The sequence below is a fragment of the Merops nubicus genome, unplaced genomic scaffold (assembly GCF_000691845.1).
Source record: "Merops nubicus isolate BGI_N331 unplaced genomic scaffold, ASM69184v1 scaffold51870, whole genome shotgun sequence".
NCBI classification, from domain to species: domain Eukaryota; kingdom Metazoa; phylum Chordata; class Aves; order Coraciiformes; family Meropidae; genus Merops; species Merops nubicus.
In genome coordinates this window covers 1-18753 of record NW_008581860.1, presented here as the reverse complement: position 1 = coordinate 18753, position 18753 = coordinate 1, and the positions used below count along the sequence as shown (strand labels likewise).

The window sequence follows — 18753 nt, the reverse complement described above, 5'->3', positions numbered from 1 at the left end:
TCCCTACACTGGAATTTATAAAATTAGGAAATGGGACTGAAGATTGGCAGGGGCAGTGGGAGAAAGAGAACTGCTCAAGCAGAGAATTTTATGGAGTTCATGAACAATAGTGTAAAATACAAGGGGGGAAAAAAACACCAACAACTTACAGCAGCAGCATCTCAGTTCAATTCTTGATAAATCTAACTTTTGTTTGTTTGTTTACAGTGATAATACTTTGTGTTGTTGAGGTCATAATCATCCTGATGCTGATCTTCCTAAGGAATCGTATCCGCATTGCTATTGCACTGTTGAAGGAAGGCAGTAGGTATGATCGTTTAATTGTAATATATTTTGAATTGTGTTAGGTGATCTCTAGCGTATACTCTTCTTGAGTTTCCTCTTGCACTACCAAGGGCAGAAAGTTGGGGATTAAAATACAACACTGGATTTGTTGAGCTGAACAGATAGTTAAGAAATGTCAGTTCTCTGTTAATGAAGTTGTGCTTACAAGCGCTTTCTCTTTTGCAGGAAGACATTTATCTCTCAGCTTTCTGTCTGAGGAGTACATGTACTGTTAGTGGTGCCACGTATCCTCAGTGCAAGAAGGTGTATCAGCAGAAATACCAAGTGTTATACACTGTTAATAGGAGCCTGGGACCTATACCTGTCAACTTTGCTCTGTCATTAGGTGGTCTCCAGAGTGACGTGCTGGTGGAGGATTGGTGTTGTTTTGGCTGTGGCTTTTATTTAGGAAAGGCTAGATTCACCTGGCTCCAGTCAAACTTTTGTGTGGACATGCTTAAATCTACAGAGTGAAAAGGAGACCAGACATTTTAATATAGTGCAGTCCAAGATAATTCTTTTCAGCTCTGAGTAAAGAGAAAAGCAGAGCAGGGCATGAGATTTGTAGGCCTAGGAGACCTCTTCATTTTGTGTTTTCTGAAATCTGCATAGACTGTGTTCACAGTGGCTCCTGTTTTACACAGTGCCAACACTTTGCTCTTGTTGGGCTTTATTTTGTTCATTTTGTTTTGGTTTTCTTAATGGGATTATAATGAAGGATAAATGGACTTAAAACATCAGGCTCTTGGATCTCACTACAAACAGGTTAAGGTCTTATAGGCACTGGAAGCAGAGCTCTGTTGTTAGAGCACACAAAGTTAGTTCTGAGTTTATCTGTGTGCACTTGCTTGTAGTTTTCTGCCACCTCTGTTGACACTATGGTTCTAAGGAATGAGGATTTGGGATTTTTGTAATGGGATTAAGAAATACTGAAGTTCTGCATTCAGCCAGGTACCTGTTTCCTGTCTGATGCTACTGTGCAACTACAGCACAGTGATTAATTTTGGCAGTGCTAAATTATACTCTTTAATTCATTAGAATCCAGGAACACTTTTAAGACCCTGCAACACTGTTGTTCACAGCCTTGACAGGTAGAAGGATTTCAGACAGTTCATAAACTTACTGCTGAGAAGTAATAACATTCTGTATTTTTTCAGCAGCATGGAAAGGTCACTTGAGGGTGATGTTTTTACTCTCATGCATAATGCATTAGGTGAAACACTATGTAATTATTGTAAACCTAAAAGACCATGCCCTGTATTCAGGAAGATGAAAAATAAGCTGCTAATGACTGGAAGTCAAATTCCATTTTTCAATACCTTTTAACTACTCTTTCAAAAAAATTACAATTATAATGCTAATAATTGACTTGAAATCCATAGTTAGAAACAATTAACTCAGTTACTTAGTTGTTACTCAAGTTTGTTTGAGTAACTATCCATGTTCTTAGTGGTAACTAAGAGGCCTACCATTAACTGCTGAATGTTGCTAATATGTAGTGATTATTTCTCAGACACTGTAAGTCTGTGTCCTCCTGTGTGACTCTTGATGGGCTGTTACATCTCCAGACTCACACAGAAATTGAAGTATTGCTCTTAACCTCTTGATGACATGTAACAGTCCCCTTGCATTCCTCACAGCATTTACTAGTTCAACAACAGGAACTGAGTAGATTTTTCTCCTTTTACATTCTGGAAACTGCCTCCTATAAAAGACATGGCAGCAGAAGTGCCACAAATCTTACAAGAAGTACTACAGGAAATAGTAGTACTTCTCTAGACAGAAAGGCTTGTGATAAGCTTACAGAGTCACTGGAAAGAAAATTTAGATGTAGATGACAGGGGTGTAAAGAGAACTAACCTGCAAGCTTCAGTCAACAAACCACATGGTAGGAGCTGAAGGAAGAGCATAGGAGCTGAGAGAGTGGGACAAGGAAGTAAAGGGTAATGTCTGCAGCAGTCAGCAAGGAAATGGGATTGGAATAGGCTTGTGATCTGGAAACAGCTGGATCTGTGAAGCAGTAATGGACAGGGAGAAAGTAGAAGATGGACTTGAACATGGCAAATTGATAGTTGACTGTAGTGCTGCCAATAAAAGCGGAGTGGTAGAAGTGACAAAGTGGAGATAAGAAGGCATCTGAAGAAAAAACCTGTGGCATTCTGAGATCCCAGAACTAGGTGATGCTACCACTATCAATAAGTACCTCAAATAAAAAAAGGATGATGCTTGAAGAGGACTGATAAAAAGCTTGTTTCTTAAATTGTAGCTTACTGATATATTTTCTTTATTTCGTAGGGCGATTGGCTATATAATGTCCACATTATTCTACCCCATCGTCACCTTCATGCTCATTGCAATTTGTATTTCCTACTGGGCTGTGACAGCTGTGTATCCTTCTGTGTACCTCGCCAGAGGAACAGCCTTCTGCTCTGCAAGTACAGACAATTCTCTGTATTTCACCTTAACCAAACCAGTATTAAGAGGGCTGTTTGGTCACTTGGCACTTGATGCACTCTTCCTCACTGCATGTTTGTGTGTGATGTACAAAGTGGACAGTGGTTTGAACTGTGTTAAAAGAACTGGACTAAAATTCATGCCAACGCAGGGGGAATCATACAAGGCCTTCTGTGCTACACAAGGTTGATTTTAAGGGATGAAAAAGGGCCCTCAGCAAAGAGTGACTATGGCTTTAATGTGCTACAGGCTCTACAGGCCTGGTGTTAATTGTCTCTTGGTTAGCTGGAGGTGGGGTGGGCTCCAGGTGTGCTTTGTTCAGAAAAGTATAGGAAAACAGTGAGAGAACATCCCAAGTCCTTTCTAAGCTGTGTAACAGCAGTCACTGCTTGTTCCCAGAACAGCAACTGTTTGGCAAGGTATCAGAAAGGGGAAAATTGCTATTTGAAAACAAGCTGTTCTCTCACATGCAAAGAGGGTCAGTTATTGCTGTTCACAGCAATGTTGTTTTGTCCTTACACATTGTGTCTACTTCCACCAGAGTATGAACTGTCAAAGATCTACTGCATAGCCTGCCTTGTCAAAGACAGATTGTCAAAAGCTTGTCAAAGCTCAGGAGAGACTGAGTCACCTTCCACAGTGATTCCCCTTGCCCATTCTGGTCAGGGGTTATTGCAGCTCCGGGATGGAGTTTGCCCTAGTTTTGTAAGTAAAGAGATTATTCAGTCTTGTCTGTCAGCCTGCCATATACATTTGCCATTTTTCTGTTGTCTGCCCAAGTTCTTCAGAGCTAGTGATTATCCACTGCAGAATCTGAAGTTGCTCAAAGCCTATGGTTCTGTGATTCCTCCTTAAAATAATACACTCAGTTTCCTGGCTACATCAGGAGAACCTGTATATAAAGTAATGGCTAATCAAACCCTGTGCAAGTATGCAAACCTGACTTGTGACCCAGAGGTAAGTGTAACAAATACTGACCTATAGTGAGAGTGATACTAATTGCATTTCTTAGTCACTGTTACCTGCAATACGCGTAGAAATTGTGCATATTTTAAGTAATGATTCCTCATGTTAGATCTGAAAATAGTACTTAGTGTTCAAGTAAAATGTCTTTCTTTGAAGCAATTTACATATGTAAACAATTTTTTCTGCTAAACTGTTGTATGAGGCAGGTAAATACTATCTAATTTACAGGGTGAGACAAGAAGACACAGAAATACAGATTTATTTGGACAGGTGTTCTTGAATTCATGAGGACTCTGTTTCATGGTCCTCAAAAGGCAATAGAAGACTTTGAAAGCTGTGCCTCTAGCTTTCCCAAAGACCAGGCATATTTCAAAGGAGAGGCTTAGCTTCTTTTGGCACAGCAATTACCTTTATGAAGCTCCAAAGATGACTTTTTTTTTTTCAACCAAATGTTTTGACTTAACTGTGAGGCTGAACTTATGTATTTTTTGAAAACTAGAAATATTTATCAAAAGTTAGCACAGAATCGCTATAGTTGGTTGGACTCAATGATCTTAAAAGTCCTTTCCATTATCTGACTCTACCAGGCCACTTCTCATCATACCCCTGAGCACCCTGTCGAGAGGATTTTTAAATATATCCATGGAGGGTGATTATATAAGTGTTATTTTCAGGTGTTTAAATTTCAATTTACTACTGTGGTTATGTATATCCCAGACAATTCCCTACCCTGCTCATGTCTGAACACTAAAGAAAAGAAAGGGATTAGAAATTGACTGGGTTTATTTCATGCCCAAACTGAACAAATACATGAAATGAACAACAGAAATAAGGAAAAGTAATTCAGTGTAAAGACTGCTCCTGTTTTAGTACTCCAAGACAGGTCAGGGGAGTTGTGACCACATCCACAGCTTGTATAAAAAGGCATAGCTGAGTTGATTTCAATTCAACTGAGGCCCTTTACTTGGGCTGCAGATTTGGCCTCTGGTTTTCAAATAACCAGAAGAACTACTAAAACTACTAGTTTTTTTTATGTGAGCAGGTTTTCTTTAGTGAAACTGAAGCATTTATGGATCTTAAAAGTGTATTTCTTAAGTAAAAATTCCATTTATGTAGGTTCCAGGTATGTGATGAGCAGCCTTGTTTGCTAACTGCATAGTTTAAAGTTAAGTACCTGCATAAGACATTAATATGACTTCCTAAATATGTAAGCAGGTTACACAGTATTGGAGTGCAGTGTTGAATGAGCTAATGAAACATAAAGCAGAATTGTGTTATTTGTATTAAGCTGCTAAAGTTTGGAGGCTGTGTACACAGAATTAATTGCCTATCACTGAACTGTTTACTTTTCTCTCTGTACAGACTTTTAACACAACCAACGTGACTAAATTGTGTCCGGGTGCTCAGTGTACTTTTGCTTTTTATGGAGGAGAAAGCCTGTACCATAAGTACATCTTCATCTTCCAGTTAGCCAATGCCTTTGTCTTTATCTGGCTGGTGAACTTTGCAATTGCTCTGGGTCAGTGTACCCTTGCTGGTGCCTTTGCTTCTTACTACTGGGCCTCCCGCAAGCCAGCGGATATCCCACTGTGGCCGCTCTTCTCTTCCTTTGGACGAGCGATACGGTAGGGCTGTGTGGGGTGGGCTCGGGCCTTGGCCTGTGTCCAGCAAGTGCTCCTTCTGCATCTGGGGAGGCCAGACTTAGAATATGGAATGACAGTGAGCCAGCGTTGTGGTTTAATCCTGGTGGACAGCCAAGCCCCACCCAGCCATGCACTCGTTCCTCATAGTGAGATGAGGGAAAGAACTGGGCGGGTAAAAGTGCAAAATCTTGTGGGCTGGGATAAAGAGTTTAACAGGTAAAGCAAAGCTGTGCGTGCAAGCAAAGCAAACCAAGGGATTCATTCACTGCTTCCCCTTGGCAGACAGGTGCTCAGCCATCCCCAGGGCAGCAGGGCTTCATCACACCTCACCATGACTTGGGAAGACAAACTCTGTAACTCCAAACATCCCCCTCTTCCACCTCCTTCCCCCCAGCTTTATGTGCTGAGCACAACACACTATGGTCTGGAATCTCCCCTTGGTCAGCTGGGGTCAGCTGTCCCAGCCTTGTCCCCTCCCATCTCAGTCCTGTAGCCCAGCCGCAGCATGGCTGCTGCAGCTCCATGCCTCCAGCTCCAAGCAATGCAGGGCTCAGCAGGTAATCCCAGTACACACACACACCCAAGTACATGTATACAACACATCTAGCACAGCTGGCCACACAGATGGCCAGACAGACTGGCACAGCACTCACATAAACACCTACAGCACCAATGGCTTCATCCTGTTCTTGTCTCTGGTGGATCAGGATGGAGGTCCACTAGTACATGTAAACCCCACTGATGGACCTTCCTCCAGTTATAATATTATTTGTATACACACACACATGCACACACATATGTATTTGTACATGCACATATATTTGCAACATAACAGTAATTTATTTTGTTTTAGTTACCATACAGGTTCACTGGCATTCGGAGCCTTAATTCTTGCAATTGTCCAGCTTATTAGAGTAATACTGGAGTACTTGGATCACAAACTGAAAGGTGAGATTTATCAAACTGCTCTAGGTTATTAAGACCTCCTTTGGTAAAATACTTCCTTACTTTCCCAGGATGTTTTTTCAGCAATTAAAAGAGATAATTCCACACTGTTTTTAGCCATTGTAGTTCCATTCAAAGCCAGCAAATTTGTGCTGATTTGCTCAAACTGAGTCTGTGTCCTTGGGAACTTAGTGCAAAGTTCATACAGGATGTGGATCTGATCCAACTGAAAGCTAGTGAGCTAAATTTGTTTGACAAAGAGAGTTCACACCTAGACAAAAAGAAATAACGTTTCTGCTTTTGTCATAATTTGGGATTTTCCTCTGAATAGCTTTCTATGTTCTGAAGACTGCTCATGGGTTCCATGTGTGATGTTCTCCTTTTTTTTAGGTACACAGAACTCCTTCACTAGATTTCTTCTCTGCTGCCTCAAATGCTGTTTCTGGTGTTTGGAAAAATTCTTAAAATTTATAAACAGAAATGCCTACATCATGGTAAGTGCTGTCTCTGTGTGTGGTCTCTCCTATCTGGGACACTAAAATACTCTGTACACCTCTAGCTGGTCATCAGCTAGCAGTACTAGAATCTGCTGAATAAATAGTGGGATTTATGTGAGTTTTCAGGAAATGCATGTGGTCCTACCATGAAAAAGTAAGATCTGTATTTTTCTTCTAAACTCAGCCTCTTTTCATGCCTGGGCTTGTCCATCCTCGTCAACCCCCAAAGTAAGTGGGAAGGGATTGCATGACTGGTTAACTCCCCCTCTGATTCAGCAACTGAAATCCTGATTTCAACAGGAATATTAGCTTGTTTCATATTGTATGTTGATGACGCTTCTGTTTGGAGGCAGTGTTTGAATAAGGAGGACAGAAGGCATGCAGGATCTGTATTTCTTCCTGGAAGTTAAAACCACATAATATCACATAATATCAGCAGTGGTATTTCTCTAAAATAGCCCTTTTTAGCTTTCAGAAGAGAAATTCCAGATTCACATATAAGTAAACATACACAGATTTCAGCCTAGGATGTTTTGACTTGAAGCACTTTCAGTGATTGAATGGTACAGTCACAGACTTCTTGTCTCAAAGGAGGTGGCTGTAATGGGCCCATTATAACCCATGTTCCTGCAGCTGATGTTTCAAATTAATGCCATCTTGAAGAAGAAATGTTCTTTTTGACTGTCTTGTTTACCGTTGGTAAACTGACTGTACTGAGAGCTGTTTCAGTATATCTTACCCTTGTGGGCACCATCCCAGGAAGAAGTGGGTTTGTTCTTGAATAACTTCAGCTGCTTTACTTTATGCTGGTGTAAATCCACTGACTTTGATACTGATACTGCTGGTTTCTTAAGTGAGAGCAGGGTCAGATCCAAGGGGATGCCTGCAGGGGTCAGCTCACTTCTCCTCTGCAAGCACCAGTTTCTTTCCACTGATTATAAATCTTAGTGTAGGTAGCTGGCAAGATGAGAAGAATCCCTCAGTGAGTCCCTTATTTGCTCTGCTTCGTAAACTAATTACTGAGGCTACTGCCTGCAGGATCACAAAGGATGGCATGCTTGTCATCAGGTGATTTGAAGGGGAAAGATGGATAATATTCCCATCTGGGGGGGAAGCATTGAGAGGTAGCAGATGAGGAGCATTACGTTTAGCCAAATTTCAAGGCCATGTATTGGAGAGAACTGTGCATTAAATGCAGTAAGATCCTGGCAAACAAGGAAGTATCCTAATTATTTAAAGTACTTAACAGCTACTATTATTTTGCAGATTGCTATATATGGTAAAGACTTCTGCACCTCAGCAAAGGAAGCATTCTTTTTGCTCATGCGGAATGTAGTCAGGTAAGGGGCCGTGTCTCAGTCCTTGGAAATGTGAGGTTTTCCTGTGACTGCACTCTGGAGACATATTTTCTTCCTCTCCCATGTCTCCTCCAAATATTATGTAAGCTGATTCTGTCCTCAGACACGGCTGTCACTTCTAACACTGGGTGTAACAGCAAGCTGTCCAACACAGTGTCCTATGCAAAGCTGATATAATCTTCAGTTCTGTGGTGATTGCTCTTTTAAATTCACAAGCACCCAGCTGATTGTAGTAGTACCTCCAAGGATCCAATGGAGATCTATGGATATACAGGAATTGCAGTGCTCACCATCTACTATGTGTGTTTCTTGAGACTGGGTCCACTCACTGGCTGTGAAAAGGAAAGCAGAAAGACCTAAGTTTTCAGTCTCATCCAGAAAACTTATGGGGTGTCAGAGAGTGGCAGTAAAGAAAAGAGAGTACTTCGCTTTCAAAGTCAGTGTCTTTAACATAACCAGATCTCTGGTGCTGGGAACTCCCCTGGCCCTTTTTCCCACTATGAAGATGGCTGCCAAACTCCCTGTTCTCATCAGTACTTTTTTTTTGTTGCTTCTGGCTCTTCCTGTATTACTGTGAGATCAAAAAATAAAGGGAAAGTAACTTGGGAGCAGGCCATGTTGATGCAATAGCAGAAAATCTAATAACCAAGCAAGAGACACAGTAAAACTGGTTAGGTGATTTAAATTATTAAGTGAAGGACTGGGAGGAAGAGAGGAATGGAGGAGGAGGCTGAAAGAGGAAAATGGAAGCGATGCTTAAGAAAGCAGAGGGAAGGATTTAAGCTGGGAGGATGGAGTGCACTCCCTGCATTGTGTTAGTGCCCTGGTGTCCAGCTGTGCAGTGTGGTGCAGCGGGAGGAAGAAGCTGCCTTCATCTTCATCTCCTTCCAGAGCATCACCTCACTGTCCTCGTCCGTAAGAGCGACAGAAGAACATCTTATTGTTTCAAACAGAGATTTTTTTAATCTTATGTATTGTGCCAATTCTGAATTCTGATAGGTTAATGATCATAATGATGATTTATTCTCTTTGATGCCTCTTAACGTTTATCTTCCATGGTAGTCATGCTGTATATTACCAGATCCACAGCCTTCAGTGCCCTCCGTGCTGTCAAGAGGCTGATGAGACAAAGCTCATTTTCATCTCATTGTTTACCTGCAGTTTCTGATAAGACAGGCTGCAGGATTTCAAGCAGAAACTCCCTGCTGTTGCTTTCAATGAGGGCTGCAAACTTCCTGTCAGTTTTATGTCTGCCTTCATTCGTTCACCTGTGATTGTCACCCTGCTTTTAGGCCTCCTGCCTTCACTGCTGTCCCATGCTGTCTTACAGTTGTAGGTTTGGCAGGTTACGGGGCCATAAAATGCGGCCAGATAAGAAGCAAGCAAGAAGACCTACCAGCAGCTGGCACAGACTTGCTTTTTGGTTTGATGTCTACTTTGCCTTTTCTGAGCTGGCTTATCTGTGACCCTAGAAGAAAGGCTGAAATAAAAATATTCTGATGTTTTGGGTTTTTTTTTTAATGAGCAGGAGCAGTAGTCTTCAAATGCTATAGCAGTTTGCTGCACTAACACCTAACTCAACAAGAGGCTCAGTGCCCTTTTGCCTCACAGGATTAGGCTGTAACAATGCCCATCTCAGTGTTGAGTTTCTGTGTTGTATTGTCAGCCTTTGAAACCAGCAGAAGACAGCTTCTTGGTCATGTTTTGTCAATTATCCATAGATTTAAGGAGGAAAAAATGCAGAAGTCTGGTGTGTGTTGATTATGTATAATTTGTCCTTTGCTGAACAGAGTTGCAGTTCTGGACAAGGTTACAGACTTTCTTTTATTCCTGGGGAAAATTCTCGTTGCTGGTGGTGTAGGTAAGCTGTAATAATTTTTTTTTTTTTCCAAATGGTGTGTTCTGTCTTATGGTACCTACAAGTATGCCTGCCATACTCATATCTGCTTAGTTAACAGCTGGAGGTTCTCCTTGGTCTGACTATTTGTGAAGCTGTTCCTCTGTTTCTAGGATTTGCAAGACTGAACTAAAGCACATACCATTTTTCCCCTCCACCTTCCTGAGTGTGTTGTTGACAGCACCTTTTCCATAATTGCTCTTACTGCTCTCACGTGTGTTGCTGGTGCAAGGACTTCAGCAGCCAAAGCATCATAAGGTGGATCAAACCAGATTCACATCCAATAAGTCAGCCCCAGTCAATTCTTCTTTCATAAGAACTGAACAGAAATGGGAATGAGACTTCCCTGGCAGCAGATAGCATGTGTACAAGAGGAGGTGGTGCAGGTCTGCAGGAGATGGGCCTGAAGCTCTGCTGTGTTCAAGTCCATTATAGCTGTAAGTTACAGTAAAGGAAATTGAATATTTCTAACATCCCTATAGGATTTTTTTAGTTATCAGTAAATATAAAAATATATTAATGTTTTTCTGTGACAGAAAAGTGAATTTTTTTTTTTTAAATGAAACACTTCCAGAAATTCAAGTTGGCAGTGATCCTGTATGTTTTTTCTAAATTGTCACAGCAGTTTCAAAACATTACTAAAATTACAAAAATAGTGTCACTACATTAGAATTACTTTCAAACTGGAGTAGCAAATTTGATTTCAAACATATTCTATGAAATGTAAGCCATCAAGTAGTGAAATTAATTCATGTCTTTTTTCCTCTTTAAGAATAAATTATTTGGACGATTTTTGCTGTAAACGCCCTGGTCTGTTCTAAACTTACTGTTGTGCTTATCATTAGCATTGCCATTTTTCCTTTTAATCTGAAACAGTCAAGTGTTTCTTCAAGCAATAAAATTTAAAGTGGCAGAATTTTTTTCTTCCTTATTTTAGAAAAGAGCCACCCAGTGGTCTTTGTTATCCCATGTCATTGTCTTGTTTGTCATTATTTATTAATTTTGTTATTAAAATCAGCAGAATGATGAAACAAACCCACTCATTAAAGTCTTTCTGGGCCCAGGAATATCTTTATGGTAACTGATGTATTCACACACCTCTTTTGTCAGAATACAGATCCAGCAGGTACTTAATACTGAAGAATTCATTGTTTATAAACTCGTATTTAAACTGGCCTTGGATCTGTTGTCTGTTTTGTCTCATCCATTCTTTAGGTGTTTGGAAGTCAGAGTTAGCATAGGAATCACTAATCCTCTGTGCTTTTTGCAGGTGTTCTTGCATTCTTTTTCTTCACACAGAGAATACCAGTCCTTGCACAGGAAGCACCAGCGTTAAATTACTACTGGGTGCCATTGCTGGTAAGGCAATCACCTGACCCCCCAAACACTGAGGGCAGTTTGAGGTGTCAGAGTGCTCAGGGCCTCCTCTGGTAACAGCTCCTGTTGTCATCCTCTCGGTGGCAGACTATCCACTGAAGTGAGGACTGATCCACTGCACTCTAGTCCCCTGGATCCTTCAGGCAGGAGTGGCACTACAGTGACTCTGCACCTCCAGAAAAATTAGGTTTCACATCTGCTTTGCTCAGACTGCCCAGACAGCAAAGGATGGTGGTGAGGCACCGATGACAGTGTGGCTTCTAATGGAAGGGACTTGTGATGCATATCTCTCTGTTTTTGTAGTCCCCTCTAGACTCTGGAATGCCTGCAGGATGAGTGTTTTTTTAGAATAATCTTGAAGGAGTTCAGAATATTCTTGGCATGTATTCTCTTTGGGGGATGAATTTATCAGCTGCAAAACTAGCAGCTACTGCATGTTAGGATACGGTGTCTCCAGCTTGTGATCCCTTTCACAGCAGTAGTAACCTTTGGTAGAATTACGGAGCTGTCATTAAATCCTCCCAAATTTGCTTACCAGACTAGGCTTCTGACTTGACTGCCACATGGGTGACAAATTAAACTTGGGCTTTTATTGTGATTTGTTTTCTATAGACAGTCATTATTGGCTCCTACCTAGTTGCACATGGGTTCTTCAGCGTCTATGCAATGTGTGTCGACACGCTTTTCCTCTGCTTTTGTAAGTACTGTTCTCTTTCACAAATACTTGCAAGCCACAGAAAGGGGAATAGCAAACCACCTTACTCGGGCCTTTACAGGATTCTGGTGACATTCTAGAAGTCTGTCTGAAAAAACAAGTTGCTGCTGGTTTTCAGACTAGCTCCTTGATGCATTCTTCAGTGCAGAACTGTTTTAGCCTTCAAATTTGATTAAGTAATGGAAGGTAGCTCTGTGGCTCATGGGGATATCTGGCTTTTGTTTTTCAATTGTTCCTTAACTTCATTAACAGTTTCTGGGTGCTTTTTAAAGAGTGCTGTACAGCAATGACTTACTCAAACCTCTTCTGAATAGCAAAGTGGGTTTGTTTGTATATAAGTAGTCTTGTTTTCAGCTTAATAGCCTGAAGAAATTATTCTGCTGAGTTACCTTCAAATTTGTGTAAAATACCATTTAAAATGCTACCTGTCCCTTGGACCCTGCAATGGAACAATCATGGGCACCTTCAAAGGGACTGCTGTCCAATGTGTCCAGGCAGGGAACACCAAAATCACAAAAGAAATCTGTTGATCTCAAATTAGGACGTGATTATAAGGTGAGGATGTACTTATTACTAGATACCATTTGCTAGATTTACTGAATTAAAGAAGTAATGATACAATTTTTCTGTAATGAAAGTCATTCCAGTAGGTCCAAGCAGAAGTTACCTGGCAGTGATTGTTCTTGCAGTTGGGGAATTATTTGATAATACTAAGGGAATACTGAAACAGCCATAGGCTTGATCTATTGTACGCACAGTGGATCATAATGGTAATACTGATTTTCCTCTTACAATGGCATGAATTGTTTCTTTCCTTCAAATGTCATTTTAACCCTGCTTCCCTACGAACTAAGGCTAGCAGTGATTCTGGAAATACTGGGTTGCTGAAGAATCACCTGAAAAAAATTAGACAGAAAACTGAAAATTGGTGTCTAGTTGAGAGCTGTCCTATTTATTATCACAAGTTATGGACTTTGTTTCTAAACAAATCATCACAGGAACAGGTAGCACTAACAACATTCCAGGAAATAAGCTAAACCATGCATAAATAAATAAATGGTTGCTATTGTTTAGAATGAAGTGGAAATTAATCCAACTACTAAAATACCGAAAGTTTGTTGGTACACTCAAAAAATTAACAAATTTTCTCTTTAATTTATTCCAAAGACACATTATATATAGTGCTATGGAGATATGTGGGGATTTGCTTCCTCCTTGGCCCCTCCTGGCTCTGCAGCCAGAGCTGTCTGCCTCTGCAAGTGGCAACTGTGCTGCACTGCACACCCGGTCACTGCTCTGCCACTGCTCTGCCACTGCTGCATGGCATAAGCCTCGAGTGGCTCAGCCCAGCCCAGCAATTTAGTTGTGACCTTCTGTAGGAAAGAATGTAGTACGTCTGCCTCATTGTCCTAAATTCATGTGCTGTTCTGCTTCCCATGCTTCTGTTCAGTGGTGGACAGTAGGAGATCATACAGAATATTGTGCACTTGTGGCATCAGGTTTTCAGAGAAACTTTATCTTCGGCAGATTTTGTAGTGTCCTTCATCAGCTTAACAATAAGTGAGCTTGACTGAGACAGGTTTTTTTAAATGTTGGGTCTTTTGCTCTTCTCCTTTCTTCTCTGTGTGTGTCTGTGCTTGTACTGCTGTGTGCTCATTTGGCTGCTTCTGCTGTGTAAATTCAGGTGAAGACCTGGAAAGAAATGATGGATCTACAGCAAAACCCTACTTCATGTCAGCTAGCCTTCACCGAATTCTAGGGAAGAAGGAACTAAGCCCCAAGAAGGCAGTGGGATAACATACACTAAACCTCAACATCAAAACAGTGTCACTCTTAAGCAAAACGTGTAAAGTAGGAAAAAGTAAAAACTGTAAATGATGCTTCTGGTTAATGGGTGATTCTTTTTTCCTTTTGCAAATATCTAAAAAAATGAGTAACATTGGTAACATTTAACTACTTTAAATGCTTAAACAAGGCCACATTTTAGTTTATAGAGTGCCTCTGAAAAGGAAAATGTAAATTTGAAGCTTTTTTAAGTCTATAATGATGTTTTAATAACTTTTGTAACACAAGTTGCTGCCTTAGACGACAGCAGTTTTGATAATGTTTCTTTTTATAAATGTATATTTGTAAAAGAAATTCAGGCAATTTTTTGAAAGCACTAACATATAACTTAATTAGCCATAAAAAAATAGTTTGAGACTCTCTAGTTAACCAGGAGATGGTACTAAATTTGTAAATATGGTGCTATGATTGTATTTTTTTGTACAAGCTGGTTCGCAGCTATTTAAACTGTGATTATACATGCATTAATGATTCCCTACACTGAAAAATGTAGTGATATTTTAATCACATCCATGACTGCGTCTTTTAAGACATGATGGTACCCTGCAGGTCCCAAAGAAGGTAGTCAGAGAAGATTATAGTTGGTACTGCTTAAAGTATAGTTTTTTGTGAGCTGTGCTTAAAAGATGATAGAAATGAGAGAAGGTCGCACTGCACTTGAAGTGATTTGTGATTCACACAAATGAGGTCTCATCTGGTACAAGATGGTGAATGTATTGTTTTTAGGTGATGTCTAAGAGAGATGCACTTGTATTAATATCTCCCTGTTTCTAATGAGTCTCTGATTGCATTCTACATTGTGAGGAAGTTGAGCTTCACTGAAAGGAAAACCAAATGCAGTTGTTTTTTCCTTGGAAGAAAGCCTTGGCCATAGATGTCCACAAGGAATTCCATTGCCTCTGCCTAGCTCGGAAGGGCTTTGTAAGGAGACGTTGCAGTGGCCATATGGGTGCTGAGGGCCAGGCATGCTCTTTCTGACCGACAGGCTCCAGTGGCTCAAGCAAGGTATTAAAACACCGAACTCAAGTCTTATCATCATACAGGATTACTTACTTGGCTACTGAAAGGCGCTTCAAAAGATTCAGTTTGCTTTTTGATTATTAAATTTGCCTGGTCATTAGTACAGAACCTGTTGGTAGAATGCACATTAACATTCTGTTCCATTTCATGATCCTTGTGTTAGTGAAACTGTTGCCAGGGTTTCTAACAGCTCTGCTCATGGAAACAGTCTTACACTGGAGCACCTCTCCACTCTGTTACTGCCATGAGCTGAGCTGAGAGGGTTTTCCTCTGTTAGTGTCACGGATGCCCAAGGACCCAGCCATACCGAGGCCTGCCCCAGTTCTCACGGGTGCCACTCTGCTGAATAAGGTGTTCCACTGCTGCCTGCTTTCCAGGAGTGGCATGTGCCATGCCTCTGCCGGGGCTGTTACAGGAGTTCAGCACCTGGAAATACTCTTCTAGCCCCAGGACTCTGTTGGTGTCACAAAGAGAAAGGCAAATTCTATTCCAGATAATTTGAATGCAAGTTTCTGCAGAAAATTAACTGATGATCCACCTCCCAAAATTATTTTGCTCTGTAATTTATGGCTCCAGTTGATTGTAATGGCTACAAAGGCAGAAACACTGTCCTTCATGCAACAGGTCATGTTGATGCACGAGTGGTTACCATCCGTGTGCTTGCAGTCACAAGGATAACAGGATCTTGGAGTCCTGTGACCTGAGGTGACAGTGATAGGAAACCCTATTCTGTGGCACCCTGTGGGCACTGCAGCCTTTTCCCCCAGGCCAGAAATTAGAAGTTCAGGTTAGGATTCAGATGATATAAAATAAAGGCATATGCTTTAAATGTAACTGCTGATTGTGGGCACCTTCATCAGTCTTTAATAACCCCTCTTGAGACACCCTAGAGTAAACCCGACTTCCAGAAAGGGCTGAGAAACCTACCTTCAGAAAAGAACACTCTTGCCTGATGAAGTTTTTCATCATCATCATTTGTTTTTCATTATTTACATGGCATTGAATATATAACTCCTCCATTATTCTAATCTCTTCTGAGAATCAAGTCAGTAACTTTTGGGGGTATGTGTCACCATTCTGTGATTAAAAAAGCTGCTGGTTTGACTACAGTCCATGTGCTAAAGCTTTTTCAAAAATTTATTTTTTATTTAATACTACTGTATGGTTAGTTTGCAGCTAAAGAAATTGTATTAAGTAATCTATAGTCCTTCTGGACTTGAGTATCTTACTGGGAGCTCGACTTAAAAAGTGTATTTCTGAATAAAGCGTGCTTTTTTATCATATGAATGTAACTATAGAGTTTACAAGGGATAAAGCATAATAGAATAGTATACAGTTATTTGATTAGAAGACTTTTGTAACAAACCTATGCATTTACTAAAGGAATTTCTAAAAGTTAAAGTTTTAAAATGTATTATTTATATACAGTAAAAAGAAGTGTAAATTTGCTCCACTCACTATTTTGTGAAATTATTTAGAATGTAAATGATCATCATTTCTGAGAAAAAAAATTAAAAGCCATTTTCTTAATGATACAATTATGAGAACTGTGAAAATACAAAGCAATACCATATAGATTTTGTAATCGATAAATTGAATAAATAAATCATAATGATTGAATATTAAAATTGGCTTTTAAAAAATAAATTGCTAATAATGAATTAAGTAGAAATTAATGCAAGTATTTACTTGGGAAAGTATCACTTAAAATATTTTAAGACTAACTTGTGATGGTTCCTGACTAATCCTGTGGGCCAGAGTCTGCAGACTTACACCACAGAGGACAGTGATGTTTCTGGATTTGGACATTTACTTTGTTGCTTGATAAGATTTAATAAGATCAATAAGATTTAAAATTCCATGCCTCACTTTAGAGAATGGAACCTGTGGCTATCTGTAACACGGTAAATGTGTCACACGTGCTTTGTTGCCGAGCCCACAGCAGTCATAAACACCCCGTCCACGGGGCCAGCCCTGCACCGGAGGTCACCGCGGCTGGGCGCCTCCTCTCCGGGGAGAAGCTTCAGGAAGGCAGAGGGCCTGCAGAAAGACCCTTGTACAAGCGTAGGAAATTCCTGAAAACCTTGAACAATCAGAACGTAGAAACCAGGAGACAGTAGAAAATGCCTGCTCATTGCCACACAGTCGCGTTTGGTTTAGTTCTGGTTGCATTCATTGTGTCTCCCTATGACTTATTAATGGGTGGCTTTCATTTGCATATTTTATACCAAAGTTTTCATGTTGAGCCTTCAAAAGTTGTAAAAAGAAAAAAGAAAAAAGTTACCCCAGAAAAAAAGCAAAGAAACAAGAAAGATGGGATCATTTTGTACGCTGCGTTGTTTTTTTTTTTCCCCAGTAGTATTCAGCAGATGATTCTTGGGTGTTAGCAGGGTGCTGGATAGTCTTTTCAACACTGGTATTTAAAAGTATGAACTATTTTACTTTTGCATGTTCTGCTGTAGAACAGGAAAAAGATTTTGGCAGGCACAACGTCAAGCTGATTGTGAGGCAGTCAGTGAGTATTGTTCTACAAATGGGGTGTCAGAGGAGTGACTGTGAAGAACAGACTGGTTTTGGTAGTAGAATGTCTCCCTTTGACAAGTGGCTCAGCCTGGACAGCCGTGTCCTCTCTGACCAAGTGCCTTACTGGCTATTGTTTTCCCTGGTTATCGCTTGAAGTTCATCACACCGTGTGGGCTAGAGAACAGAAAAGGCTAGATAGGAAAAACGGTTCCCTCCTTGTCTGGGTAACTGATACCAAATGACGTGCAGAGGAGAGGTCAGGTGTGCTCCAGCTGCATGCTGCAGCACGCGCTGTTGCCCTGTCGCTGTCATCAGGTCCTGGAACGGGACCTTGTGGTCCGGGAGGAAACACAAGACGATTGTGGTGTTGCACGTAATTAAATAAAAACAATGCAAGACTGTTTCATTTTTTAGTAGTATATTCTTTTTTATAGCTTTAATTTATGGTATGGTGAGCTTCTGAGCAGGGCCTGTTCTGCTCCCAGTTAATGGTCGCACCTCCGGTACCCGTGTAGCCACGGGAAGAACTGGGCTCGTGCCTCCTAAAAGGGAAGGAGAGGAGCTGGCAAATCCAGAGCGTGTTGCTGTGACGGATCTGTTTACGTGGTCGTAAGCATGAAGTTCATTCTCTGTTTCAAGACTGATAATTTGCTATTCTGGAAGTGTTTTATAAATTATTCTAAATTTTTAAACTTTTTATACAGGCAGTGATTTTTGAGGTAATAATTTGTACTGCGTTGTAATCGGATTAGAAAGGTAATCGTTTCTTCATCTTTAAGTAACTCTAGTGCTTACTAATATTAAAATTGTCTGTTACTCTATGCTACAGAAAGTCCACATGTATTTGTCCCAAATAATGAATTGGTAAAATCATAAAAAAAGGGTCTTTAAGGTTTAGGAGATGGAAGGGAGGTTACCACTTTATTAATGTAACTATTAAGGTTATATTGTTATCTTGCCAAAACCAAATTAATACGAGCACGACAGTTTGAGCTCTAAAACCTGTTTGCTTCTGCTATGCAGAAATAGGAACGTATTGTTTAATTATCTTTGATAACTAAAGCGTTTAATATTTAATTTTGTTGTTACTTGACTGTTTTACAGCTCTTGGGGATTGTTCTAATAAAGATTTAGATACAGAACGGAGTGCGGGTGTTTGTGGCGTGCCCGGAGCCGCATGGACCCTCCT

The 18753-nt window shown here is 40.5% G+C and overlaps 1 protein-coding gene across 1 annotated transcript in view; it reads left to right on the top strand.

Annotated features, from left to right (window-relative positions):
- SLC44A5 (solute carrier family 44, member 5) overlaps positions 1-14056 on the top strand; it is a 17091-nt gene extending 3035 nt beyond the window's left edge. The window contains exons 3-13 of the mRNA XM_008935651.1: positions 208-307; positions 2620-2712; positions 3648-3735; positions 5107-5369; positions 6241-6335; positions 6723-6826; positions 8096-8169; positions 9978-10048; positions 11355-11443; positions 12074-12158; positions 13861-14056. Coding sequence (XP_008933899.1) covers positions 208-307; positions 2620-2712; positions 3648-3735; positions 5107-5369; positions 6241-6335; positions 6723-6826; positions 8096-8169; positions 9978-10048; positions 11355-11443; positions 12074-12158; positions 13861-13973 — 1175 coding nt within the window. The 3' untranslated portion in view covers positions 13974-14056. The remainder of the gene's footprint in view (positions 1-207; positions 308-2619; positions 2713-3647; positions 3736-5106; positions 5370-6240; positions 6336-6722; positions 6827-8095; positions 8170-9977; positions 10049-11354; positions 11444-12073; positions 12159-13860) is intronic.
- The last annotated feature ends 4697 nt before the right edge of the window (positions 14057-18753 follow it).